Source organism: Macaca thibetana, chromosome 14, assembly GCF_024542745.1.
Source record: "Macaca thibetana thibetana isolate TM-01 chromosome 14, ASM2454274v1, whole genome shotgun sequence".
Classification (NCBI taxonomy): Eukaryota; Metazoa; Chordata; class Mammalia; order Primates; family Cercopithecidae; genus Macaca; species Macaca thibetana.
This window is the reverse complement of record NC_065591.1, coordinates 92,242,986-92,270,979: the sequence shown is the minus strand read 5'-3', so window position 1 is coordinate 92,270,979 and position 27,994 is coordinate 92,242,986. Positions and strand designations below refer to the sequence as shown.

At 38.0% G+C, this 27,994-nt stretch overlaps 1 protein-coding gene across 2 annotated transcripts in view; it reads right to left on the bottom strand.

Annotated features, from left to right (window-relative positions):
• The window catches only part of CNTN5 (contactin 5), a 1,339,954-nt gene that overhangs the window by 80,329 nt on the left and 1,231,631 nt on the right, over window positions 1–27,994 (bottom strand). For both annotated transcript variants that reach the window (XM_050758026.1, XM_050758027.1), the window contains exons 17-18: window positions 17,733–17,891; window positions 2,720–2,869 (exon numbers count right to left, since the gene is read on the bottom strand). In XM_050758026.1, coding sequence (XP_050613983.1) covers window positions 2,720–2,869; window positions 17,733–17,891 — 309 coding nt within the window. The remainder of the gene's footprint in view (window positions 1–2,719; window positions 2,870–17,732; window positions 17,892–27,994) is intronic.

The following is a 27,994-nucleotide window of genomic DNA, read 5'->3' as shown; positions in this document are numbered from 1 at the left end:
TCTGGCTTTCTTTTTTTTGCTTAGAATTGCCTTCACTATTTGGACTCTTTTTTGATTCATATGAATTTTAAAATAGTTTTGGTAGTTCAGTGAAGAATGTCAATGGTAGTTTAATAGAAATACCATGAACTCTATACATTGCTTTGGGTAGCATGTTCATTTTAACGATACTGAATCTTTCTATGAGTGCTAGCGGGTTCCTGGGTGCCTGTCTCCCTGGGGACATTCACCACAGTGGCGGAGGCAATGTAGTGGGGGTTGGGCCTGGGGTGAGGGTGGTGGTGGTGGTGGGGTGCCTGATGATAACCGTGTGCCTCCTTGCACTGGAGGTGGTGTTGGCTGGGGGTGGGGCACTGACATGTGCAGGTCTGGGTGTCTTCTCTGCTCTGCAAGCCGGAAGGGTCACTCAGGGTCGGGGAGGATCTCCTGTTCTCTGCACATTCTGAACGTAAGGGTGGGGTACTTGTTGGGGTGGGGCTTGCTGGCTCTGAACCTACCAAAACTCTGTCTGCAATGGCCGTTGGCAGGGGAAGGGGTAGCAGACTGCACTACCAGGTGCTGTCAGGGCAAGGAAAGCAAACCCAAACCCCCACCCCTACCCCTAAGCAGACACGCCCAGCAAACTCATGTGGGAGTTGCCCCATGGAGGAATGTGGGGGACGCTGCGGCTGCAGTGTGGGGAAAGACTGTGCGGGCTGGTGAGTGGCCATAGGAGCCGCCCCGCTTGAGCTCTCTGTCTTGCAGTCAGGGTCCGCCAGAGCAGAAGCTATGATGAGGCCTCCCAAGGCTCCCGAGGGTGCTGTGCATGCAGGTGTGGCCATACTGAGGCCCTTGGAGAGGCCAGCAGACTAACGTGTTGCTCAGGTCAGACTGGCCCCATCTGATGGGCAAAATTGCCTTACAGAGTTCAGGACAAACAAAAAGTTCCCCTAGGGCCAAAGTCTCCTATGGAGCAAATCAGACCTAGGGGGATGGTCATCCCTGACCATGCTCCACTACAGATGCTCTTGCACCAAACCCTCTGTGCTCCACATCAGCTGGCTTGCAGCTCCTACCACTTCTCTGTGCAGCTCTCCCTGCCAAGTCGAGAGTCCATGGTGGTCTAGGGGGTCTCCTGCTGCTGCGGTTTCAGAGGCCTGTGGCAAGAGTGGGTTGCTCCTTGCCAGTTCAACTCACCAATTCCCCCAGAGCTGTTGGGGGCTAGAAATAAGTCCGGGTGTGCTGTAGCCCCGCATAGGGTTCCCAACTTTCTCCCCCAATCAGCCCAGTCTCTGTGTCTTCCCTCTGTCCACTCTCAATGCCTTCCCTGTGAAGATCTGTTAGGAGCACGCCAGTCCTCTGGGTCCCTCAGTAGGAGCTGTTCCATTTATCTGAGTCTAGTGGACCATCTTGGGATTTGTTTTCTTTCTTTTCCCTCCCTTCCTCCCTCCCTCCCTCCATTCTCCTTCCCTCCTAGAGAGCCATAATATGTTTTAGAGAAAAAGTCAGCTGTTTTGATTGTTTATTTTAATGATTATAAGCTCTGTTCAATTTGTTAGAGGTCAAAAGTCATATTTTGTCATATTTTTGTTTCGGTTCTATAACTGTAATACACAATGGACACAGTTAATTCTTCGTCTTGTATGTACACGCGTATCTGACCTATGTACTGGTGTGCGTAGGGGGCTATAAAGGAAAAAAATTGTTCCCTTTACAAATATGACATGTTGAGTACCAGTACCAAACACTGTTCTAGGTTTCAGTGTAGGGCAGTGAACCTATATGACAAATCTTCATTTTCAGTGCACTTTTATTTGAGACTCATGTATTATCATTGAGCATAAATCATTAGCATTTGTTATTTTTTCCTCCCTGTACCTATCCCTGATCCTCCTCTTTCTATTGTTTTCATATTGTTCTTATCAACACTATTAATGTTTGTTTGTGTTCCCCTAAGTAAATGTGTAACCAGACACTTTCTTAATATACAATATTAGGGGGACATAAAAGATAGACCTCAATGAGACTTTGTCCAACGTCATAAAAAATCTACACAGAAAATTTCTGTATCCCTTATTTCTTTATTTTTCTGCTCCTTCCATGTGATAAGCAAGATATCTTAAAATTCAAATAGAGCTGTTAATTCCTCAGTCATTAGAAACATTTTATCAGATGTGCTTTTTCTAAAAGATGAGAATAATGTAATGTTTTAAAGTCAAGGAGCAGATTGGTATTTATTTTACATATAAACTTCAAGAAGGCAGTAGGTCAAGGAAGGAACATGTTTACTTTTTGCAAAGTGTAATTTATATGGGTTTGGTGGTGAAGGGTAACATAAAAGAGTTCTAAGGAAGTACACTGTAATTCAAGTAAAGTATCACTGGAGAAAAAGAAGGGGAGCAGATTTATTCTGAATCTTAAGGGTATGCTATATTGAATGAGTATATTATGAGAAGAATAAATGAACTGCTTCAGTTTCATGGTAACCTGAAGATCAGTGCAAGGATTGGGAGAAAATGTAAGCATTTAGATGGTTGTATTTGTGGAAACAAGGAGAAAAAGTTCTGAGAACAAATAAAATGAAATAATTGTTTTAAAGAAAATAATTTTATGATGTTTAGGTAGATGAATCAGGACAAATTATGCTAAGGCAAGCAGTGGAGCAATCATGGTGAATTCACCTTAGTTTCAAGACGATTGGAAGCATACCAAATCCAATCTGACTATTCCAAATGTTTACCTGCTTCATTTGTGCGGATCATTCGAGATGGGGTGCTTGGATCTCCTGTCCCAATAGGGTTGGTGGCCACCACTCGAAATTCGTATTCCACCCAGGGATTTAGGTCCACAGCCATGGCTGACTCCATGTCCCCTGTTATGATTTCTGGCACTATAGAAAGGAAGGAAATTTCATGTCACTAGGAGGACTGGAAAAATGCTACAAATGGCAATCAAGAGTATTAATGCTACTGACAGAATCAGCAGGCTAAAGCATATTTCCTCACAACACGTGGTCATGGTGTCACCTCCAGTGTCATTAGTAAAATGAAAATCAATCTTCAGGGAGTAAGCACTTGCATATGTCAAAGTTTGTTGGAGTTAATTAAAACTCTTCCATTTTATCTTTACACAAAACTTGCCATTATGTACACTAATAATTATTTCACCAATCCCTCAGCCCCAGATAAGGGGCCAATTAGAACTATATTTTAAACAGTTTTCTTTCCATTTCTAGGAAATTTCTTGAGCAGTTTGCTCTCCCAGTTCTGGCAAACATGTTTAGTCACTTGGTAATTCCAAGCAGCAAATTAACAATATATCTGTTTAATTTAAAAAACACAGTTTGTGATATCTGAGTAGAAACACTGAATTCTTCTTAGAGTGACTTTTGTACTACATTTAAATTTTTGTCAGGGCATAACATTGTTTGTCAGTACAGTTACCATTGGTGAAGTGTTTATACATGGCATACATGCTTCGTTTTGGACTGCTTTTCTTGTTCACTCATCTCTGCTGTCTAGGAAATGTTTCTAAACATTTGTTACAGGAGTGAAAAGGCAGTATGTGGAGAATCTCCCTTGCAGCATGCAAAGATCCTCTGGATTTATATCAGTCTTGGATTTCTTTGTAGGCATAGCAGTACAGCCGGGATGGGAGTTTGGGGTCTTGATTTGAGGACTCAATTCTGTTTTACTGCTGCAAGGTGCTATGAAATTGTCTTGAATTTTCCATGAAAATCTCTTCTGAAAGGTACCAAAAGAATGTTACCAAATAAGTAGCTCTGTGAAAGGTGAATGCTCAGAGCATAGGCAGCGTGAGCTGCCCGACAAATCTCACAGCACTGCAGAGCTGCTGTGTTTTCTTAAAGCAGTGACAGGAAGACGTGGAAAAACAAAAACAGTGTGTCCCCTCTTGCTGAACTGGCAACTGAGCAGTACGCTTGGAGTCTAAGAGGTGGGTGAGGGAAAGGCCACTGTCAGACCACAGCTTGGCGAAATGTCAAGCTATGCTTGACAAACATACAAAAGAGAAGAGATTTCCAGATAATGCTCAGCCTTCTGTAGCCCAGAGCCTACACTGTATCACTAATGCTTACATTGAGAGCACCAGGACTTAACATCACTGTTTAATTTACTTATATTTATGTAAGTCATCTCAAGTAACTCCAGACATCTGGACCATGCTCATCCCTTTTATTCTAATCTCCAGAGAATTCTGCCACTTTTCTCTTCTGCCCAGCTCATATCTCTTCCTCATTCTTGAAGTTCTTCCACTGTGACACTTGGAATTTATGATCTGTCATTAGCAAAATCCCCTGTATACTTAATCTCCTCTCTGGGCGTATCTACAACTTTTTACTCCAATAGAAACTAAGAAATTTTACCCTTATTAAGGGGTGGACCTCTTAAGATATCACAGAGAAAAAGAACCAGCCCTTTTTTCCTCTCTCTCCCACATCTCTAATGGATGTTTCCCATCAGCATACAAGCATGCAGATGTTTTTCTCTGAAAAACAAAACTAAGGTCTCAACATTTCCTCTCCTTCCAGCCTTCACTCAGTTTCTCTGATTCTTTTGAGAGTTGTTTGTGCTATTACTTACTGTCTGCAATTATTTTTCTTCCATTCTCTCTTGAACCTATGCCAGTCAGACTCTTACCTCCAGTTTTCCATCATACTGCCTTCTGTCAAGATTACCAATGAATGGTCTCTGTTACTGAAACCTTAAGGCCAGATCTCTGTTACTCATCTTACTTGAACTATCATCATCCTTTGACACAGTTGATCATCCTTTGAAATACTTTTCGAAACTTAACTTCTGGTTCTCTCCCACCTGATTATGCCTTCTCAGTCTCCACTGCTGATTTCTTTTTGTCTTCCTGGTGCAACTTGGCTCTACGATTTTCCATTTTCTTACTCCATGGTGATTTATCCAGCCTCATGGTTTTAGATACCCTCTATGCTGATAACTCTAATATTTTTAATGAACCTCTTCCCTACATTTCAGACTCATACGTTCAATGGCATATTATTAATAGACATTACTATTTGAATAGATTTCTGCAGTATTCTTATCCAGGGAATGACAATTGCTTTCTTACAGATGTTGTATCCCAAATCTTCAGGCCATCCTGGACTCCTTTCTTTCTCCCCTGTCCCACTCCAATCCATTAGAAACTTATGGCATCTGTGACTTCAAACTATGTTGATATCTCCACTTATCTTGGCAGAAAAATTTCTTGGAAGAGTTGTCTATATTAATTTTTTTCCTATTGTCTCTGGATCTCATTCTTGTCAGACTTTGATGCCGATGGCCTACCATCACATCAAAACTGCTATTGTCAAGGTTACCAATCCGACCTCCATATAGCTAGAACTTCTCAGTCTTCATTTTACTTGACATCTTGGTAGCATCTGACACAGCTCATTAGGCCTTTTTCTTCGATAGGCTTTATTCCTTTGTTTTCCATGGCATGACATTATTTTGGTTTTCCTTTTACCTCAATGATTGCTTTTATTCTGCCTCCTTTGGATGGCTGCCTTCTCCACAACTTCTTACTGTTACAATGCTCCAGGGCGTTATTTTCATACTGTTTCTTCTTTATTTTATACTTACTTTCTTGGAGGTGACATAGAGTCTCATATTTTAAAATATTATATGACAATAATTTTCTAATTTATAACTTTATGCTAAACCTCTCACTTAAACAGCATACTTATATACCCAGATGCCTACCTGAAATCTCATTTGGATGTCTAACAGATATATCAAACTTAATATGTCTCAAATTGAATTCTTTATCTCATTGCTACCCAATCTGTTCCAATTATGAAGGTTTCTTAGGCTTCTCCATGTCACCTAATGATAACTCCATCCTTAAGTTGGTTAGGTCAAAAATCTTGTAGTTTTCCTTGAATTCTTTTTCTCTCATACTGTTTACATCCAGTTTGTTGCAAATGCTGTGGGTTTTAGCTTCCAAATAGTTTCAAATTCTGACCACTTTTATGACCTCTGTCATAAAAGCATCAGTGACCTGTGTCACCACCAAGCTTCTGTCACATTGAAGCATCATCATCTCTCCACCATAATAATAGCTTCCTAAATAGTTTAGTCACTCTTCACTTATCCTTCCCGTAAGTCTATTTTTAACATAGCTTGAATGACTATATTAAAACTTAAGACTTAGAAGAGCAATCCTCCAATGTCTCATTTCTCAAAGGGTGAAAACCCAAGTAATGTATGATCTGGTCTTGCCAATATCTCTCAAAACTCATCTACTTTTCTCCCTAAAACTCATTCTGCTCCTGCCTCACTGATCTTCTAATGCTCTTGCGTATCATGCTCCTAATACTTTTGCTCTAGTTGCTCCTTATACCTGGGCTGCCTCCCCCATACCTCCTATAAAATGTACACAAATATACCTTCTCAGTAAGGCATACCCCGACCACTCTATTTCAAAGTGCAAGCTTCCTGCAATGGACTAAATGTGTCCTCTCAAAATTCATATATTAAAGTCCTAACCCCTAATGTGGCTGTTATTTGGTGATAGAGCTTCTAAGGAAATAATTAAGGTTAAATGATGTGGTAAGAGTGGGGCTGTGATCTTAGTGTCCTTATAGGATGAGACACGAGAGCTCTCTCTCACTTTGTGTGTGTGTGTGTGTGTCATCCATGTGAGAACACAGTGAGAAAGCAACTTGATGTTGGAACTCCAAACCTCTAGAACTGTAATAAAGTAAATTTCTGTTGTTTAATCCACTCAGTCCATGGAATTTTGTTATAGCAGCCTGAGGTGACTAATACACTGACCCTGATCATAGTACTTCTGATTCCTCTTACTGCATATAATTTATTTTTCCCCCCATAGTACTCATCAACTTCTAAGATATTATATAATTTACTTGCTTATTATGTTCTCTGTTTATTGTTTGTCTTCACCTATAAGAATACAATCTTCACAAGGGCAAGGATTTATTTATTTGGTGTTGTTCATGTACCTAGAACACCTGATATGCCGCATGTGCCTAGAACACTTCCTAAAAGGTGCTTGGTAAATTTTTATTAAATGAATGAGAGTTCAAATTGCCTGGTGTGAACAGAATTGGCAATATTAATTAATTCTGCTTGAATCTTGATGTAATTAGTATAAGCTTTAATATACATATAAAAATAGTCTTCCTTCGAAAGCTATGCATATTTATATCCTCTTAGTCATAACTATAGACTTTAAAGACTCCCTTTCCAAGCCCATATCCTTTCCACCACCCTTCATTCCTCTCTTTAAAGTGAAAAAAAAAAAAAGATTTGGAAATTCTAAATTCCCTGTTACTTGTAAGAGATATAAAATAATTATAAGTATTAATTGAAGGTATTATTATTTTTGGTGAAACAAAATGCAATATGAAAGAAAGTAAAAACTTTCTTTTTTATACAATTAGGATTTTGATTTGAAATGCAATATTGTGGAGATGAAGAATAATGGAGGATTTATACCAAAATAAGTATTTTAAAGGTCTTGCAGCATCTTTTTATAAATATATTATTTCCGGAACTTTAGGGACAAGTTGGTTTCAAAGAAAACATTGTGCATCAGAGAGAACATGACAGCAACTAAAGACAGTGGAAGACCTTATATTGACTTAGGGGAAACATCTTGTTGAAATGCCTTTCCAAGCAAAAGAATCACATCCAAGACTATTTATTTTGAGACAAGATCTTATTCTGTTGTCCAGACTGGTCTCAATCTCCTGGCCCTAAGTGATCCTCCCACCTCAGGATGTCTCAAAGTGCTGAGATCACAAGTATGTGCCACCCAAACTCAGCCACCAATTTAATTAATAAAATACCAAATAAATCTGTTCAGTTGAAAAATGGAACCAATCAGTCTGTGCAAACATACCCGCAGTAGAAGACATATCCGCTGATACAAGAATATTTAAGAAGCATATCTGAGTTAAGTAAACAAAGACCAATGAATTCTGTGATTATAGGCAATTTGATATTCCTAGGTAGACATAATCAAAAATTACGTCAGCTAATGCTTCTCAGTAGTATAAAAAAGAAAGTCAGGTTTCTAAATCAAAAGCCATTTGCTTGAGTGGAAAAGAGGTCTGCAAGTGAAATGATCTATTTGTTATGGCTCTTTGCATACTTTTTTCAAAATAAATACATTATTCTTATTTACATTTTAGTCTCATTTGCAGGAGGCAGTATTCATATGTTAATTCCAAGGTGTGCTCAGCTAGAGGGTTCATGTGGAACCTCTGACTTCATTTTCCACAAATGAGAAACTCATTATTTTTTATGCTCATTTTGGTATATTTTAAATGCTTTTCAAATAGTAGATTATTAATTGCATTAATTGTATCAGCAAGGTTAAACTCCAGATTCATTTTTTTTTTTCTAATGGATATTGTTAAATTGGAGTTTATTTTGACTGAAATTTATTTAGATTGAGGGAGCAACTGTGAAACCAAAAGGCTCATGACCAGTGGAGCTGGTGTGGTTCCAGAGAGACTTATTTCCCCATCATAGGCGTGAAAGAAACGATGAGAATGAGCATGGTACTAAAACCAGGAAGCATCTAAAAGACCTATTTTGGAGCATGTAAATCTTGTGGACAGCTCTTCATCAGGCTTTCCCTGAGGACAGCATGCCTCTGCCAATAGGTGCAATTAATGGTGCGTTTTGGAGAAATGAGTTAGAAGAGGACACATCTAGTGAGAGCCCTAGCACCATGAAGGGTAAATACAATTGATCACTTGCAGAAATCTTTTTCTGAAGGAAAACTTTTTTATAAGTACAGCACAATTGCAGGGTTTTTAGAAGTGTTGTTCTTGCTGAATTGAATTAAAAAAGAACTCTGAAAAATATCACCATCAAAAAGTGGGCAAAGGATACGAACAGACACTTCTCAAAAAAAGACATTTGTGTGACCAACAAACATATATAAAAAAAGCTCAACCCATCACTGATCATTAGAGAAATGCAAATCAAAACTACAATGAGATACCATCTCATGCCAGTGAGAATGGCGGTTACTAAATAGTCAAGAAAAAACAGATGTTGGTGAGGCTGTGGAGAAATAGGAACACTTTTACACTGTTGGTGGGAATGTAAATTAGCTCGACTCTTGGGGAAGATAGTGTGGTGATTCCTCAAGGATCTAGAAACAGAAATACCATTTGACCCAGCAATCCATTACTGGGTATATACCCAGTGGAATACAAATCATTCTATTATAAAGATACATGCACACGTATGTTTATTGCAGCACTATTTACATTAGTAGAGACATGGAACCAACGCAAATGCCCATAAATAATAGACTGGGTAAAGGAAATGTGACACATATACACCATGGAGTATTATGTAGTCATGAAAAAGGAATGAGTTCATGTTCTTTGCCAGGGCATGGATGAAACTGGAAGTCATCATCCTCAACAAACTAACACAGGAATAGAAAACCAAACACCACATGTTCTCACTCATAAGTGGGAGCTGAAAAATAAGGACACATGGACACAGGGAGAGAAATAACACACACTGGGACCTGCCAGGGAATGAGGGGAGGGGAGAGCATCAGGAGCATCAGGACAAACAGCTAATGCATGTGGGGCTTAAAACCTACATGACAGGTTGATAGGCAGAGCAAACCACCATGGCACACATATACCTATGTAACAAACCTGCACATTCTGCACATGTATCCCAGAACTTAAAGTAAAATAAAAATTTAAAAATATTTCTAGCATTCAAATAATATTAGAAAGATGCAACTTTACAGTAGGGACTTCTAAAACAAACACAAAAATGACATTTAATTCAAATGCCTAAATCCTCCACAGACACATGAATATGTATGTTTTTATATACACACACACATATATGTGTATATATATATATATATATAAACATATGTATATCTAAACAAGTAAAAACAGGTGAACTGAGAAAACCATAGGTGAGAATCAGAACATAAGTGTAACTAGCAAAGCATGGATGTAGCAGGTAGAAGATATGTACTGGATTGCTATGGGCATAGGATGAGTAATAAAACACACATGTATTGCAATGTATCCACAAGGAAAACTTCTCCAAAAGTAAGTTGCATGGGTAGTGTGGCAAGAGCAGATAGGGAGGATGGCTGTAGGCAAGAGGATGGGTTAGGTGAGTGCACAACACCAGATCTGAAGTTGAGGTCATTTCCTGGCTGCAGAGCCAAAGATTTAAGCTGTCACACTCAGAATAAGATTGAAGCACAGGGTTGAAGGTTATAAGAATTTCTGAGTAAATCTGCTCATGTGGTTTAAATGTGTCCTTCCTGAATTAACTACCATACCTAGAGATTCTCCAATTTTGGGGTCTTTAAAGGTATCACAGGGTTATAATGGATCCAGGGATGAGGCTGATATGAACAATTATCTATAATACAAAATAAATATGTATATGTACATAATAAATATATTTATAGACACTACAATGATCAAACTGAGGTCTAACTTAATGCAGGAGCCTAAATATCAAAGAAATTCTGAATTAAATTCTTCATATAGATAAACAAATTTTCTCTTTCTGATATTACAATGTTTCATACAAAAACTCAAATTTCATTTACCTACACAATAAAATGAACCACTTTGCCCTCGTAATATTGTGGTTGAGTTTTAAGGTTACTGCACTCAAATATTTTACTGATTTCTATATTTAATTTCTAAATAGGTCAATAGAGGTCATTAGACTTTAAAACAAAAACACAGTTGTTACTCAGTATGGACAATTGCTTCTAAAGATTCTCTTCTGTAGCCTTACTGTACACTTTTCAAATATCAATATGTTTAATAAGTGTCTCATAACTCTCAAGTAAGTGTGACTTTACATATCCCTGCTGGACAGCCACATTTGGAGAGATATGGGAAATTGTAAAATGAAAAGAAAATGATTCGAGATGAAAAAATTTTTTAAATAATGTAACTATAATGCAAACATCTTGGAAGCAGGCATTAAAACGATGTGCAGTGTAATTTTATATTAGATTTTCTTTTTTTATTATATTTTAAGTTCTGGGATACATTCGCAGAACGGGCAGGTTTGTTACATAGGTATACACATGCCATGGTGGTTTGCTCCACCCATCAACCCGTCATCTACATTAGGTATTTCTCCTAATGCTATCCCTCCCCTAACCCCCAACCCCTGGCAGGCCCCAGTGTGTGATGTTCCCTTCCCTGTGTCAATGTGTTCTCCTTCGTCAACTCCCACTTATGAGTGAGAACAAGCGGTGTTTGGTTTTCTGTTCCTGTGTTAGTTTGCTGAGAATGATGGTTTCCAGCTTCATCCATGTCCCTGCAAAGGACATTAACTCATTCTTTTTTATGGCTTCATAGTATTCCGTGGCATATATGTGCCACATTTTCTTTATCCAGGCTATCACTGATGGCCATTTGGGTTGGTTCCAAGTCTTTGCTATTGTGAATAGTGCTGCAGTAAACATACGTGTGTATGTGTCTTATAGTACAATGATTTATAATCCTCTGGATATATACCCAGTAAAGGGATTGCTGGGTTAAATGATATTTCTGATTCTGTATCCTTGAGGAATCGCCACACTGTCTTCCACAATGGTTGAACTAATTGAACTAATTGTGGTGGGAGTGTAAACTCCCACCAACAGTGTAAAAGCATTCCTATTTCTCCACATCCTCTCCAGCATCTGTTGTTTCCTGACTTTTAATGATCACCATTCTAACTGGCGTGAGATGGTATCTCATTGTGGTTTTGATTTACATTTCCCTAATGACCAGTTATGATGAACTTTTTTTTCACATGATTGTTGGCTGCATAAATGTCTTCTTTTGGAGAAGTATCTGTTCACATCCTTTGCCCACTTTTTGATGGGGTTGTGTTTTTTTTTTTTTTTTTTTTTTTTTTGTCAATTTGTTTAAGTTCTTTGTAGATTCTGGATACTAGCCCTTTGTCAGATGGATAGATTGCAAAAATTTTCTCCCATTCTGTAGGTTGGCTATTCACTATGATGAAAGTTTCTTTCACTGTGCAGAAGATCTTTAGTTTAATTAGATCCCATTAGTCAATTTTGACTTTTGTTGCCATTGCTTTTGGCAATGAAGTTTTTGCCCATGCCTATGTCCTGAATGGTATTGCCTGGGTTTTCTTCTAGGGTTTTTATGGTTTTAGGTCTTACATTTAAGTCTTTAATCCATCTTGAGTTAATTTTTGTATAAGGTGTAAGGAAGGGGTCCAGTTGCTGTTTTCTGCATATGGTTAGTCAGTTTTCCCAACACCATTTATTAAATAGGGGATCATTTCCCCATTGCTTTTGTAAGGTTTGTCAAAGATCAGATGGTTTTAGATGTGTGGTGTTATTTCTGAGACCTCTGTTCTGCTCCATTGGTCTATATATCTGTTTTATTACCAGTACCATGCTGTTTTGGTTACTGTAGCCTAATAGTAGAGTTTCAGGTCAGGTAGTGTGATGCTTCCAGATGTTTTCTTTTTGCTTAGGATTGTCTTGGCTATGCAGGCTCTTTTTTGGTTCCATATGAAATTTAAAGTAGTTTTTTATAATTCCCTGAAGAAAGTCAATGGTAGCTTGATGGGGTCAGCATTGAATCTATTAGTTACTTTGGGCAGTATGGCCATTTTCATGATATTGATTCCTCCTATCCAAGAATATGGAATGTTTTTCCATTTGTTTGTGTACTCTGTTATTTCCTGGAGCAGTAGTTTGTAGTTCTCTTTGAAGAGGTCCTTCACATCCCTTGTAAGTTGTATTCCTAGGTATTTTATTCTATTTGTGGCAATTGTGAATGGGAGTTCACTCATGATTTGGCTCTCTGTTTGTCTATTATTGGTATATATGAATACTTGTAATTTTTGCACATTGATTTTGTATCCTGAGACTTTGCTGAAGTTGCTTATCAGCTTAAGGAGGTTTTGGGCTGAGACAATGGGGTTTTCTAAATATACAATCATGACATCTGCAAACAGGGACAATTTTACTTCCTCTCTTCCTATTTGAATACCTTTTCTTTCTTTCTCTTGCCTGATTGCCCTGGCCAAAACTTTCGATACTATGTTGACTAGGAATGGTGAGGGAGGGCATCCTTGTCTTGTGCCGGTTTTCAAAGGGAATGCTTCCATTTTTTGCCCATTTAGTATGATATTAGCTGAGTGTTTATTCTAAATAACTCTTTCTATTTTGAGATATGTTCCATCAGTACCTATTTTATTGAAAGTTTTTACCATGAAGGGTTGTTGAATTTTATTAAAGTCCTTTTGTGCATCTATTGAGGTAATCATTTGGTTTTTGTCATTGATTCTGTTTATGCGATGGATTATGTTCATTGATTTGCATATGTTGAACCAGCCTTGAATAACAGGGATGAAGCTGACTTGATCATTTTGGATAAGCTTTTTGATGTGCTGCTGTATTCGATTTACCAGTATTTTATTGAGGATTCTTCCATTGATATTCATCAGGGATACTGGCCTGAAATTTTCTTTTTTTGTTGTGCCTCTGCCAGGTTTTGGTATCAGGATGATATTAACCTTGTAAAATGAGTTAGGGAGGAGTCCCTCTTTCTCTAATGTTTGGAATAGTTTCAGAAAGAATGGTACCAGCTCCTCTTTGTACCTCTGGGAGAAATAGGCTATGAATCTTTCTGGTCCTGGGCTTCTTTGGTTGGTAGGCTATTAATTACTTCCTCAATTTCAGAACTTATTACTGGTCTATTCAGAGATTCAAATTCTTCTTGGTTTATTCTTAAGAGGGTATAGTTTTGGAGTTTATCCATTTCTTCGAGATTTTCTAGTTTATTTGCACAGAGGTGTTTACAGTATTCTCTGATGGTAGTTTGTATTTCTGTGAGATTAGTGGTGATATCCCCTTTATCATTTTTTACTGTGTCTATTTGATTCTTCTCTCTTTTCTTCTTTAGTAATTTGGCTAGTGGTCTATCTATTTGGTTAATCTTTTCAAAACACCAGCTCCTGGATTCATTGATTTTTTGAAGGGGTTTTTGTTTCTCTATCTCCTTCATTTCTACTGTGGTTTTAGTTATATCTTGTCTTCTGCTAGCTTTTGAATTTGTTTGCTCTTGCTTCTCTAGTTCTTTTAATTGTGATGTTAGGGTGTCGATTTTAGATATTTCCCCCTTTCTCCTGTGGTCATTTAGTGCTATAAATTTCCTTCTAAACAATGCTTTAGCTGTGTCCCAGAGATTCTGGTATGTTGTCTCTTTGTTCTCATTGATTTCAAAGAACTTATTTATTTCTGCCTTAATTTCATTATTTACTCAGTAGTCATTCAGGAGCAGGTTGTTCAGTTTCCATGTAGTTGTGTGATTTTGAATGAGTTTCTTATTCCTGAGTTCTAGTTTGATTGCACTATGGTGTGAGAGACTGTTTGTTATTACTTCCATTATTTTGCATTTGCTGAGGAGTGTCTTACTTCCAATTATGTGGTCAATTTTAGAATAAGTGCGATGTGATGCTGAGAAAAATGCATATTTGTTGATTTGGGGTGGAGAGTTCTGTAGATGTTTATTAGGTCTGCTTGGTCCAGAGCTGAGTTCAAGTCCTGAATATCCTTGTTAATTTTCTGTCTTGTTCCTCTGTCTAATATTGATAGTGGGGTGTTAAAGTCTCCCACCCACTATTATTGTGTGGGAATCTAAGTCTCTTTGTAGGTCTCTAAGAACTTGCTTTATGAATCTGGGTGCTCCTGTATTGGGTGCATATGTATTTAGGATAGTTAGCTCTTCTTTTTGCATTGATCCCTTTACCATTATATAATGCCCTTCTTTGTCTTTTTTGATCTTTGTTGGTTTAAAATCTGTTTTATCAGAGACTAGAATTGCAACCTCTGCTTTTTTTGCTTTTCATTTGCTTGGTAAATCATTCTCTATCCCTTTATTTTGAGCCTATGTGTGTCTTTGCACGTGAGATGGGTCTCCTGAATATAGCACACTGATGGGTCTTGACTCTTTATCCAACTTGTCAGTCTGTGTCTTTTAATTGGGGCATTTAGCCCATTTATATTTAAGGTTAATATTGTTATGTGTGAATTTGATCCTGTCATTATGATGCTAGCTGGTTATTTTGCCTGTTAGTTGATTCAGTTTCTTCATAGTGTCGGTGGACTTTACAATTTGGTATGTTTTTGCAGTGGCTGTATCTGTTTTTCCTTTCCATATTGAGTGCTTCCTTCAGGATCTCTTGTAAGGCAGGCCTGGTGGGGACAACATCTCCCAGCATTTGCTTATCTGTAAAGGATTTTGTTTCTCCTTCTCTTATAAAGCTTAGTTTGGCTGGATAGGAAATACTGGGTTTGAAATTCTTTTCTTTAAGAATGTTGAATATTGGTCCCCCCTGTCTTCTGGCTTGTAGGGTTTCTGCAGAGATATCCCTTGTTAGACTGATAGGATTCTCTTTCTGGGTAACTCAACCTTTCTCTCTGGCTGCCCATAACATTTTTTCCTTCATTTCAACCTTAGTGAATCTGATGATTATGTGTCTTGGGGTTTCTCTTCTCGAGGAGTATCTTTGTGGTATTCTCTCTATTTCCTGAATTTGAATGTTGGCCTGTCTTGCTAGGTTGGGGAAGTTCTCCTAGATAATATCCTGAAGAATGTTTTACAACTTGGTTCCCTTCTCCCTGTCACTTTCAGGTACACCAATCAAACATATGTTTGGTCTTTTCACATAGTCCTATATTTGTTGGAGGCTTTGTTTGTTCCTTTTCATTCTTTTTTCTCTAATCTTGTCTGCATGGTTTATTTCATTAAGTTGATCTTCAATTTTTGATATCCTTTCTTCGGCTTGATCGATTTGGCTATTGATACTTGTTTATGCTTCACAAAGTCCTCGTGCTGTGTTTTTCAGTTCCATCAGGTCATTTATGTTCTTCTCTAAACTGGTTATTTTAGTTAGTAATTCATCTAACCTTTTTTCAAGGTCCTTAGCTTCCTTGCATTGGGTTAGAACATGCTCCTTTAGCTTGGAGGAGTTTGTTATTACCCACCTTCTGATGTCTACTTCTGTTAATTCATGATATTCATTCTCCATCCAGTTTTGTTCCCATGTTGGCGAGGAGTTGTGATCCTTTGGAGGAAAAGAGGTGTGCTGGTTTTTGGAATTTTCAGCCTTTTTGTGCTGTTTTTTCCTCATCTTTGTGGATTTATCTATCTTTGGTCTTTGGACCTTCAGATGAGGTTTCTGTGTAGACGTCCTTTTTGTTAATGTTGATGCTATTTCTTTCTGTTTGTTGGTTTTCCTTCTAACAGTCAGGTCCCTCTGCTGCAGGTCTGCTGGAGTTTGCTGGAGGTCCACTCCAGACCTAGTTTGCCTGGGTGTCACCAGCAGAGGGTGCAGGACAGCAAAGATTGATGCCTGTTTCTTCCTCTGGAAGCTTAGTCCCAGAGGGGCACCACCAGATGCCAGCCAGAGCTCTCCTTTATGAGGTGTCAGTCACAACACCCTACTGGGAGTTGTGTCCCAGTCAGGAGGCACATGACTCTATCCTCAGTAATGGTGGACACCCCTCCCCTGACCAAGCTCAAGCATCCCAGGTTGACTTCAGACTGCTGAGAATCTCAAGCCAGTGGATCTTATAGCTTGCTGGGCTCCGTGGGGGTGGGATCTGCTGAGCTAGACCACTTGGCTCTCTGGCTTCAGCCCCCTTTCTAGGAGAGTGAATGGTTCTGTCTCGCTAGCGTTCCAGGAGCCACTGGGGTATGAAAACACACTCCTGCAACTAGCTCGGTGTCTGCCCAAATGGCTGCCCAGTTTTCTGCTTGAAACCCAGGGCCCTGGTGCTATAGACCCCTGAGGGAATCTCCTAGTCTGTGGGTTGTGAAGACTCTGGGTAAAGTGTAGTATCTGGGCTGGTGTGCACTGTTCCTCATGGCACAGTCCCTCACGGCTTCCCTTGGCTAAGGGAGGGAGTTCTCTGATCCCTTATGCTTTCTGGGTGAGGCAATGCCCCACCCTGCTTCAGCTTGCCCTCCATGGGCTGCACCCACTGTCTAATCAGTCCCAGTGAGATGAGCTTAGTACCTCAGTTGGAAATGCAGAAATCACCCACTTTCTGCATCAATCTCATTGGGAGCTGCAGACCAGAGCTGTTCCTATTCACCCATCTTGCCAGCCACTAGATTTTCTTTTTATAAATAAAACAGATGTATGACTAGAAAGGAGTAGCACAAGGAACTGAGCTAATGAAATTGATCTATATTCAGATTGTCTCGGTGGTTACTTGAGTCTGCATAATAAAATTTCATAGAATCTCGTACAAGTATACACTAAAACAATTGCATATCAAAACTAGTGAGATCCTAATAAGGTCTGAAACTTAGTTAACATCAATTCACCAACATCATCTCCTGATTTGGTAACTGTACTATGGTTATGTAAGACTTTTATCATGGCAGGAAGCTGGGGAATGGATCCACAGGAACTCTGCACTATTTTTGCAACTTCTATGTGAGTTTAAGGTTATTTCAACAAACAAATAAGTGAACATGATACGGTCCCTCTTTGGGAACTGAAAAGAGGAAAGCAAGGTACCTTGCTCTTCTTAGGTTCATAAAAAGTAGCAAAGAGTTGTCAATATTGTAATAAATAATAAAGAGATTTCAGAATCCAAAGAAGATCCTAGTAAGAACTTAGCCAAATATGGCTTATGAGATAGAAGACCACTCTGGTTATATCTGATGTTGCATTAGTGCCTCTTACCTGTCTTTACTGTTTGCCAGCCTAGCGAAAATGGGCTGCGAGCTTGAAGGTTGTAGGAGGAGATTGGGCTGTGGTTGTCAGCTGCTGGGCTCCAGGATAGTGTGGCTGTACTTTCGGTGATTTCCTCAACAATTACTATCCCAGGCGGGCCTGGGGGACCTATAGGTCAAAGGCAATGGATAAAGTTAAGCACAGAGTATTATCAGGAGCCATGAGAAATTATATTTCCAATATGTAGCCCATCAAACTATGTAATCATCTTAATGAAATATGAATTTAGTAATGAAAATTTACAACAAAAATCATGGATGCAAGTTGGAGTCTAGGATTTCTGGGGGAAACTTAATTGTAGATTTGATTTCTTTCTGATATTTTGTGCCCAGAGGCAGTTACCAATTAGCATTATATTTTATAGAAAAAGAAAAAAATAATGAGAAACAAATACAAAGATGTGAATGCCAATATCAAATGCAGCTGCTGAAATCAATCACAGTTTACAGAGGCAGCAACAGAAAATCACAGGCAATGCTATCAGGGACAAAGAAAATCTCAGCCTTACTAAAATACTATAAGTGGATAGAGCTAATGTTCATGTTCAGAGAACATACCATATACAAGCCCTCTGATGTGTACTATCAAGTACACATAGCTTAGACTCTAACAAGGGAGATACAAAAGGTTCTGAAATAATGATAGTATAGACAAGGTAAGGACATATGCCAGACATGAGACATATATAAAGTTCTGTAGGGAGTTCAAAGGAGACTGTGATCTGTGATTAGCTTCCTTTTTTTCTTGGTTGGAGTGGGGAAGTCGTGAGTAAAAGGGGATTAATTCCCTTTTGATTATGAAAGAATGGTATAGAATAGTATTGACTAATCTGTGTGCATACGGACTTCATCTTTAAGAGCCAATTATAATCAGATTTGAGGAGAAATGTGCCATTATATTTTTATTTCTAGTGGTGATTTTGAATAGTATTTTAAAAATGCACAGCTATTTATATTTTAGTGGCTACAAAGCAATGCCAGTTCTTTCAGTCCATTGTATGGACAATTAAAGTTACAATAATGCTTTATTTTGAATGTCAAAAACTTAAGTATTTTAAGTATTTTCTGAGTTGGTCTTTATGTAGCAAGTGCTATGTGGATTTGTTGATTAAGAGATATGAGCCAAACGCCAAGAAATGGTTGCATGCTGAACAGATAGAGGAGTTGGTGAAGACTTTTGAATACAGAGTATCAACAATACAGGTTCAGTAAGATGGAGAAAAAGTTTAAAAGCCTCACTGGGGCAAATTACATTTTTAGAAAATAAGGAATGAATTTTTTTTTGTTTGATTTTTAAAATCAAGGCTGAGAAGAACCACCAGCAGATGCAAGATACTAAAGATATAGAAGATAGAGACTATTCTATCAGGAAGGTGACCAAAAGTTGGGATTGTGGGCAAAGGTCTAGAGAGCAATCTTGAGAATAAATGACAATTTTTTCCTCTAAGTTAAATGAAGGAAGAAACAGCAAAATAACTAAAGTTTTCGAGATGATAAGGGGAAAAGTTGAGAGAGCTCATTTTGGAAGGTACTCATGTTTTTAAACTTAAGAATATAAGAGTGTCTACAAAAGTTAAGGTGATTGGGGGAAATTAGATTGGGGGCTGGAGGATAACAGGAAAGTTTTGGAATAGCACATGATAAAAGTGGAAGGATGCAATGAAGAGAAAATACAAAGATTCTAGAATAGTACTAGAGTTCAAGTTTGGTTAGACGGTATCATTTTGAAGTGAAACTGACCAATTCAGTAAAGATAGGAAAGTCAGGACCAAGACCAGGAAAGTAGTCAGTAGCATCCATTCAGGCTTGGGAGTTTGTAATTCTGATATTTTTTTATCATCAAATATGACAATGCTGTGGGTAACCATGGAGTCAAGTCAGATGAAGCCAGAATGGGGCTGACAGACTAGAATAAAAGAAGGGAGTCAAGGAGACTGGATTGTTATGGGAGGAAAATATAAGAGTAAGAATGGTGTTGCAAGAGAAAATTGACAGATTTGTGAATTTAGAGGTAGGGTGGTTTTTGAGTAAGAAGTTGGTTTTTGTTTATCTAAAGCAAACTTGAGAATATTATTACAGGGTTGATAAGGTCTAGGATTTATGAAAAAATATGTCTATTGCATCACCCAGTATCAATGTTGAAGCCATTAAAATAGTGACTAAGGATAGGGTAAAGAAAATAAATGAGATCCAGGTGTTGAAGAAGGTGTCTAACAAGTTTTTAGACTGTGGTGACAGATAAGTGGAGGAGCATCTACAATACATTATAATGATATAATAGTGAGAAGAATACTAACTATAATAATACTAATAGCTGTGATAATCTCACTGTATTGTACTGTATTAAGGCGCTAAGTGTTTGCAAACATTAAATTGTTCATTTACTTCTTCGTCACTGTGAGGTGGGCATTGTTATCCCCATTTCATAGAGGAAGTAACGGAATCTCAAAGAGATTACTTAGAAAGTTATTTAGTCAATAACCTTATATGTTAAGTTTTATGGTAGGCACTGGGTATCAGAGAGTTCATTCTAATGAGAAGTTATTTGCTCAAGTCACTGCTACGGAACAGCACAGCTGAGAGTTAAATTTGGATGTGATTGTAAATCCTAATTTGTGGAAAGAAGCAAGGAGTACACAGATATTTACTGTTTTCACTGTTAATTTAGAAAGTATCCTCAACTGAAAAAAGGACAGAAAGAGAAAACGTATGTGTTAGGGAAAGCCACACTTTATGTGGTAGAGATGCAGATGGCATTTGAAGAAAGCATTAATCACTTTGAGTCTGTATGTGTATAAGGTGGCCACCATCACTTCCTTTACTTCCTGAACATGCAATCCATTCTGTCATTGAAAGATGGAGTCAATTTTTTCACCTCCTTAAATCTGGGCTGGCTTGTGACTGTTTCACCCAGTAAACAATGGTACAAATAACTGTGTATGAATTTTGAGTTGAGGATAAGCTTTGCATCTTTACCACAGGTTTCCTGGAATGCTTGTTATAGGAAAAGACAGTTGTCAGTCCAATTACATGGAAATTGCCATTCTGTGAAGAAGTCCAAGTTAGCCATTTAGAGAGGTCTGCGGAGAGAGAGCTCCAGATTGCCTCTAGCTATTCCAGCTATTCTAGCCATCCAAGCCCAGGCACCAGACATGTCAGTGAAGAGGCCTTCAGATCAGACCCTCATTAGGGAAAGAACAGTCTCTTCACTAAATGGTTTTGGAAAAATTGGATGTCCACATGCAGAAGGCTCAAACTAGGCTTCCCACCTCTCACCTCATACAAAAATGAATTAAAATGGATCAAAGAGCTAACTATAAGACCAGAAACAATAAAACTACTAGAAAAAAATGTAGAGGAAGTGCTTCAGGACCTTGGGTTTTGGAAAAGATTTTATGAATAAGATCTCGAAAGCACAGGCAACAAAAGCAAAAATAAACAAATAGGATTATACCAAACTAAAAAGCTCCTCACAGCAAATGAAATAATCAACAGAATGAAAGGACAACTTGCAGAATGGAAGAAAATGTTTGCAGACTATTCACATGAAAGGGGATTAATATCCAGAATATACAAGGAACTCAAACATCTCAACAGCAAATAGACAAACAATGCTATTAAAAAGCAGTCATTTCCGAAAAGACATTTATCAAAAGAAGACGCACAAATGACCAAAAGATATATGAAAGAAATGGTCAGCATCACTGATAATCAGGGAAATGCAAATGAAAACCACCCTGAGGTATCATCTCACCCCAGTTAGGATGGCTATCATCAAAAGGACAAAAATAACGATTGCTGGTGAGAATGTGGAGAAGAAGGGAGTCTTATACACTGTTGGTGGGAATGTAAACTAGTACAGCCACTGTGGAGAACAGTACAGAGGATCCTCAAAAAACTGCAAAGAGGGCCGGACTCGGTGGCTCAAGCCTGTAATCCCAGCACTTTGGGAGGCCGAGACGGGCGGATCACGAGGTCAGGAGATGGAGACCATCCTGGCTAACACGGTGAAACCCTGTCTCTACTAAAAAAGTACTAAAAAGAACTAGCCGGGAGAGGTGGCGGGCGCCTGTAGTCCCAGCTACTCGGGAGGCTGAGGCAGGAGAATGGCGTGAACCCGGGAGGCGGAGCTTGCAGTGAGCCGAGATCGCGCCACTGCACTCCAGCCTGGGCGACAGAGCGAGACTCCGTCTCAAAAAAAAAAAAAAAAACAAAACAAAACTGCAAAGAGAACTGTCATGTGTTCCAGCAATCCCACTATTATGCATTTATCCAAAGAAGAGGAAGTCAGTGTATCAGAGACATCTTTACGCTTATGTTTATTGCAGCATTATTCACAATAGGCAAGATATGGAATCAACCTAGGAGCCCAACAACAGATGAATGTAGAAAGAAAATGTGATATATATACACCATGGAATACTACTCAGCCATAAAAAGAATGTGATTCTGTCATTTGTGGCAACATGGATGGAACTGGAGGACATTATGCTAAGTGAAATAAGCCAGGAAGAGAAAGTTAAACACCACATGTTCTCACTTATATGTGAAAGCTGAAAAAATGGATCTCATAGAAGTAGAAAGGATAGAGGACACTAGAGACTGGGAAGGGGAAGGGGGAGAATAGCATAGGGAGAGATTTGTTAAAGGATACAAAAATACAGCTAGACAGAAGGAATAAGTTCTAGGGCTATAGACCACTGGAAGATGACTATAGTTAACAATATCCATAGTTTTAAATAGCAAGAATGAGGATATTGAATGTTTCCAACACAAATGATAAATGTTTGAGATGATGAATATGCTAATTACCTTGATCTGATTGCTGTACAGTATATGTATCAAAGCATCACTATGTACATCCTGAATACATACAATTATTATTTGTGAAAAAACATCATTCTTAGCAAACTATCACAAGAACAGAAAACCAAACACCACATGTTCTGACTCATAGGTGGGAACTGAACAATGAGATCACTTGGACTCAGGAAGGGGAACATCACACACAGGGGCCTATCATGGGGAGGGGGGAGGGTGGAGGGATTGCATTGGGAGTTATACCTGATGTAAATGACGAGTTGATGGGTGCAGCACACCAACATGGCACAAGTATACATATGTAACAAACCTGCACGTTATGCACATGTACCCTACAACTTAAAGTATAATAATAATAAATAAATTTAAAAAAAAATAAAAAATAAACAAAAGAAGCTTTCAGATGGCTCCAGCTTCAGCCAGCAACTACATGAGAAAATCGAGCAAGAATTGCGTGGCCTGTCAGCTGCTAAAATCATGAGACAAAATAACAGAGTGATGTTTTAAGCTAATAAATTTTGGGGCAGCAATGGCTAACTGGAACTTGCTTAAAGAGTATTTTCATCAGTATGAATAGATGCAGAAAAGGCTTTTGACAAAATTCAACAGCCCTTCATGCTAAAAACGCTCAATAAATTCGGTATTGATGGAACGTACCTCAAAATAATAAGAGCTATTTATGACAAACCCACAGCCAATATCATACTGAATGGGCAAAAACTGGAAAAATTCCCTTTGGAAACTGGCACAAGACAGGGATGCCCTCTCTCACCACTCCTATTCAACATAGTGTTGGAAGTTCTGGCTAGGGCAATTAGGCAAGAGAAAGAAATCAAGGGTATTCAGTTAGGAAAAGAAGAAGTCAAACTGTCCCTGTTTGCAGATGACATGATTGTATATTTAGAAAACCCCATTGTCTCAGCCCAAAATCTCCTTAAGCTGATAAGCAACTTCAGCAAAGTCTCAGGATACAAAATTAATGTGCAAAAATCACAAGCATTCTTAGACACCAGTAACAGACAAACAGAGAGCCAAATCAGGAATGAACTTCCATTCACAATTGCTTCAAAGAGAATAAAATACCTAGGAATCCAACTTACAAGGGATGTAAAGGATCTCTTCAAGGAGAACTACAAACCACTGATCAGTGAAATAAAAGAGGACACAAACAAATGGAAGAACATACCATGCTCATGGATAGGAAGAATCAATATCGTGAAAATGGCCATACTGCCCAAGGTAATTTATAGATTCTATGCCATCCCCATCAAGCTACCAATGAGTTTCTTCACAGAATTGGAAAAAACTGCTTTAAAGTTCATATGGAACCAAAAAAGAGCCCGCATCTCCAAGACAATCCTAAGTCAAAAGAACAAAGCTGGAGGCATCACGCTACCTGACTTCAAACTCTACTACAAGGCTACAGTAACCAAAACAGCATAGTACTGGTACCAAAACAGAGATATAGACAAATGGAACAGAACAGAGTCCTCAGAAATAATACCACACATCTACAGCCATCTGATCTTTGACAAACCTGAGAGAAACAAGAAATGGGGAAAGGATTCCCTATTTAATAAATGGTGCTGGGAAAATTGGCTAGCCATAAGTAGAAAGCTGAAACTGGATCCTTTCCTTACTCCTTATATGAAAATTAAATCAAGATGGATTAGAGACTTAAATGTTAGACCTAATACCATAAAAATCCTAGAGGAAAACCTAGGTAGTACCATTCAGGACATAGGCATGGGCAAAGACTTCATGTCTAAAACACCAAAAGCAACGGCAGCAAAAGCCAAAATTGACAAATGGGATCTCATTAAATTAAAGAGCTTCTGCACAGCAAAAGAAACTACCATCAGAGTGAACAGGCAACCTACAGAATGGGAGAAAATCTTTGCAATCTACTCATCTGACAAAGGGCTAATATCCAGAACGTACAAAGAACTCCAACAAATTTACAAGAAAAAAACAAACAACCCCATCAAAAAGTGGGCAAAGGATATGAACAGACATTTCTCAAATGAAGACGTTCATACAGCCAACAGACACATGAAAAAATGCTCATCATCACTGGCCATCAGAGAAATGCAAATCAAAAGCACAATGAGATACCATCGCACACCAGTTAGAATGGCGATCATTAAAAAGTCAGGAAACAACAGGTGCTGGAGAGGATGTGGAGAAATAGGAACACTTTTACACTGTTGGTGGGATTGTAAACTAGTTCAACCATTATGGAAAACAGTATGGCGATTCCTCAAGGATCTAGAACTAGATGTACCATATGACCCAGCCATCCCATTACTGGGTATATACCCAAAGGATTATAAATTATGCTGCTATAAAGACACATGCACACGTATGTTTATTGCAGCACTATTCACAATAGCAAAGACTTGGAATCAACCCAAATGTCCATCAGTGACAGATTGGATTAAGAAAATGTGGCACATATACACCATGGAATACTATGCAGCCATCAAAAAGGATGAGTTTGTGTCCTTTGTAGGGACATGGATGCAGCTGGAAACCATCATTCTTAGCAAACTATCACAAGAACAGAAAACCAAACACCGCATGTTCTCACTCATAGGTGGGAACTGAACAATAAGATCACTTGGACTCAGGAAGGGGAACATCACACACCGGGGCCTATCATGGGGAGGGGGGAGGGTGGAGGGATTGCATTGGGAGTTATACCTGATGTAAATGACGAGTTGATGGGTGCAGCACACCAACATGGCACAAGTATACTTATGTAACAAACGTGCACGTTAAGCACATGTACCCTACAACTTAAAGTATAATAATAATAAATAAATTAAAAAAAAAAAAAAGAAACTGTCAGGAGAACCCTCAACTATTATGAAAAATACTTGAAATTTAGCTAATATGTCTATATAGGAATAATTGCCAATAAAGTCATTTATTAAGCTCTTCTATGTTGTTACATTTGTTCTGTTTCATTCCCTCCATTCTATTTATTCACCTCTTCAAAGAGCACTTAACAACCACCTATGTGCAAGGCCCAATGGGAGACACTGTGGAAGACAACTCTTTGTTAATTTAAATAAAATAATTTGCCCCTCAGAGTATTAAAGTTCTATGAAAATGTTTAAATTAGCCCTCTTAAAGAAGGGTATATTGCTTTCATAATAGGTAATAATTAATCTAATTTTTAAACCTTCAGCTGGAACAAAAAATATAATTTACAACATAATAAATCCTCTTTGTTCTTTTTGATATTTGTCTGCTTGCCCAAATATGGTTCTTAGAAAATAAATAGTGACAGGGACAAAGATTTATATACCCAAGATACTGACTGAGGCTGTGTAATTATTTATAATTATAAACCATTGTAAACAACAAATTGCTCAATAATCATGTAATGTTTAAATTCTAAATTCTTATCCTGAAATATTAGTCAGCCATTAAAGTGCCTATTTATTCTTCTGTAACTTCCACTTGTCTGAACATCCAACATGGGGCATGATATACATTAGACCCTCAATAAATATTTGTAGAGGGAAAGATGAAGAGAGGGAAAAAAGGAAGGAAAAATAAATAACGGAAGAAAGGACAGTGGAGTTATATTTTGAGTGTGGAATTAACAAGTAAAAGAATGTTTTAAAATATGATAATGATATTAGAGATGAAATTTAAGTTTCTTTTTTGTTAAATCAAAATATATTTGGGTTAACAGGCTTTTTTTTCATCCAAGTTTAGGGTGGTAATAAAAATGACAGACTAGCTCCATGAATGAAGAAAATCATCCTTTTATATGATTTAATAATAAGGGTCATCATTATTGGAAACTGAGACCGTTATAGCCTATGGACAGCTAACTTTTCTAAATAATGGTAAATCTGAAATATTTTTATGAATATATTAACATACAGATATTCTGAATATTTGGCAGTGTGATTTACCTTCTAAGAGAGATTAAACAAAATTTTAACCGTAAAAAAGTGAAAACAGGATTTACTATTATTATATTAGAATTGGCTTATCAATGCTTTATTTCTGAAAAAATATTTTTATACATCATATACTGAATGCTGCCTGCCATAAGCTTCCTGTATATATTTCGGAGTGAATTACATCAACCTACTAATATAGTCAGTATCTTTGTTTTTAAGACCTGTTAATAATTCTACTTTTGCTGTTTTTTGACTTTTTAAAATAGGGAGGAAAAGTTCTCCTAAAAGGCTTTTTCAGCTAATTTACATAAGGCATCTTTGAAGATAGATTAATAAGAAGCAAACGTCTCAGCGATGACAAATGTGTGACAGTCCAGATGATATACCAATGCCACTCATTTAGTAGAAACCTCATTAAATTTGATACTTGGTTATAATGATTCAGTGTCAAATGGTCAGTAATCTGACAACTATTTTTTCCCCCTCAGGGACAATGCTATTATAAAGGATCACTAAATTAAATACTGTATTTGGAAATAGTCAAGTTTGAAAAATGGGCACAGTCTGTTCATTTCTTCATGGTAAGGACTGCTGAGCAAATGACAAACCAAAAGCCCTGAGCAGAATCCTCATGGATTCAATCTAGCCTCAATCAAGGGTTCCCCAGCATTGCAGACTGATATCAGATCAACTCTTTCTGTTGATTTCATGTTCAGTTAGAAAATCTTCTCTTGAGAATCAATTGTCTTTTAAAGCTGAAAAGTGAATAAAATGTATATGTGTATATATATCTCCTTGGAATCTTTAAAGCTCTTACTATCATACTGGTAACATGAAATAGAGACCTACATGAAATAGAGACCTAACATGAAATAGAGACCTTCATATGTCAGTTTAGCAATGTTACAGAGTCACAGAATTTTTAAATTAACCGGAGTCATCTGTTCAAACCATATTATTTTTCAGATGAGGAAGTAGTACTTGAAAGTGGAAAATTCCTCCTTAGAAACAGAGGCAAAAAGAGTCTTCTTGCTTTGAAGGTAAAATCATTGAATCAGGAACAGGCTTTAGTCTTGACAACTGGTCAAATATGTCAAATTATGATAAATTCATGTGCTAACAAACAGAAAGTTGTGTGTTGACTTCTTGTGAAATTATTGCTCATTTTCCTTGTAGACAGCAACTAGTGGTGCCAGGTTGTACAGTCCTTGTGGTGTGACTGTTCAGTCCTTCATGAGGAGTGCTTCTTAGAGCCTCCTCCCAATGCTGAGATGAATTCCCCAAATTCCAAGCAACTTTTCTGGCTTTTTCTCAACCAGATAACATCACATTTTCTGTGAAGTTCTGAGACTTGCTGATTCAACAAATACCCCTATTATTATACATTACTATTTGCATTATAAATCTATTGTTTTTTTCTTCATTTTTATTTGATTTTAGAAACTTTTCTGCTGTTTTCTTTCTTTCT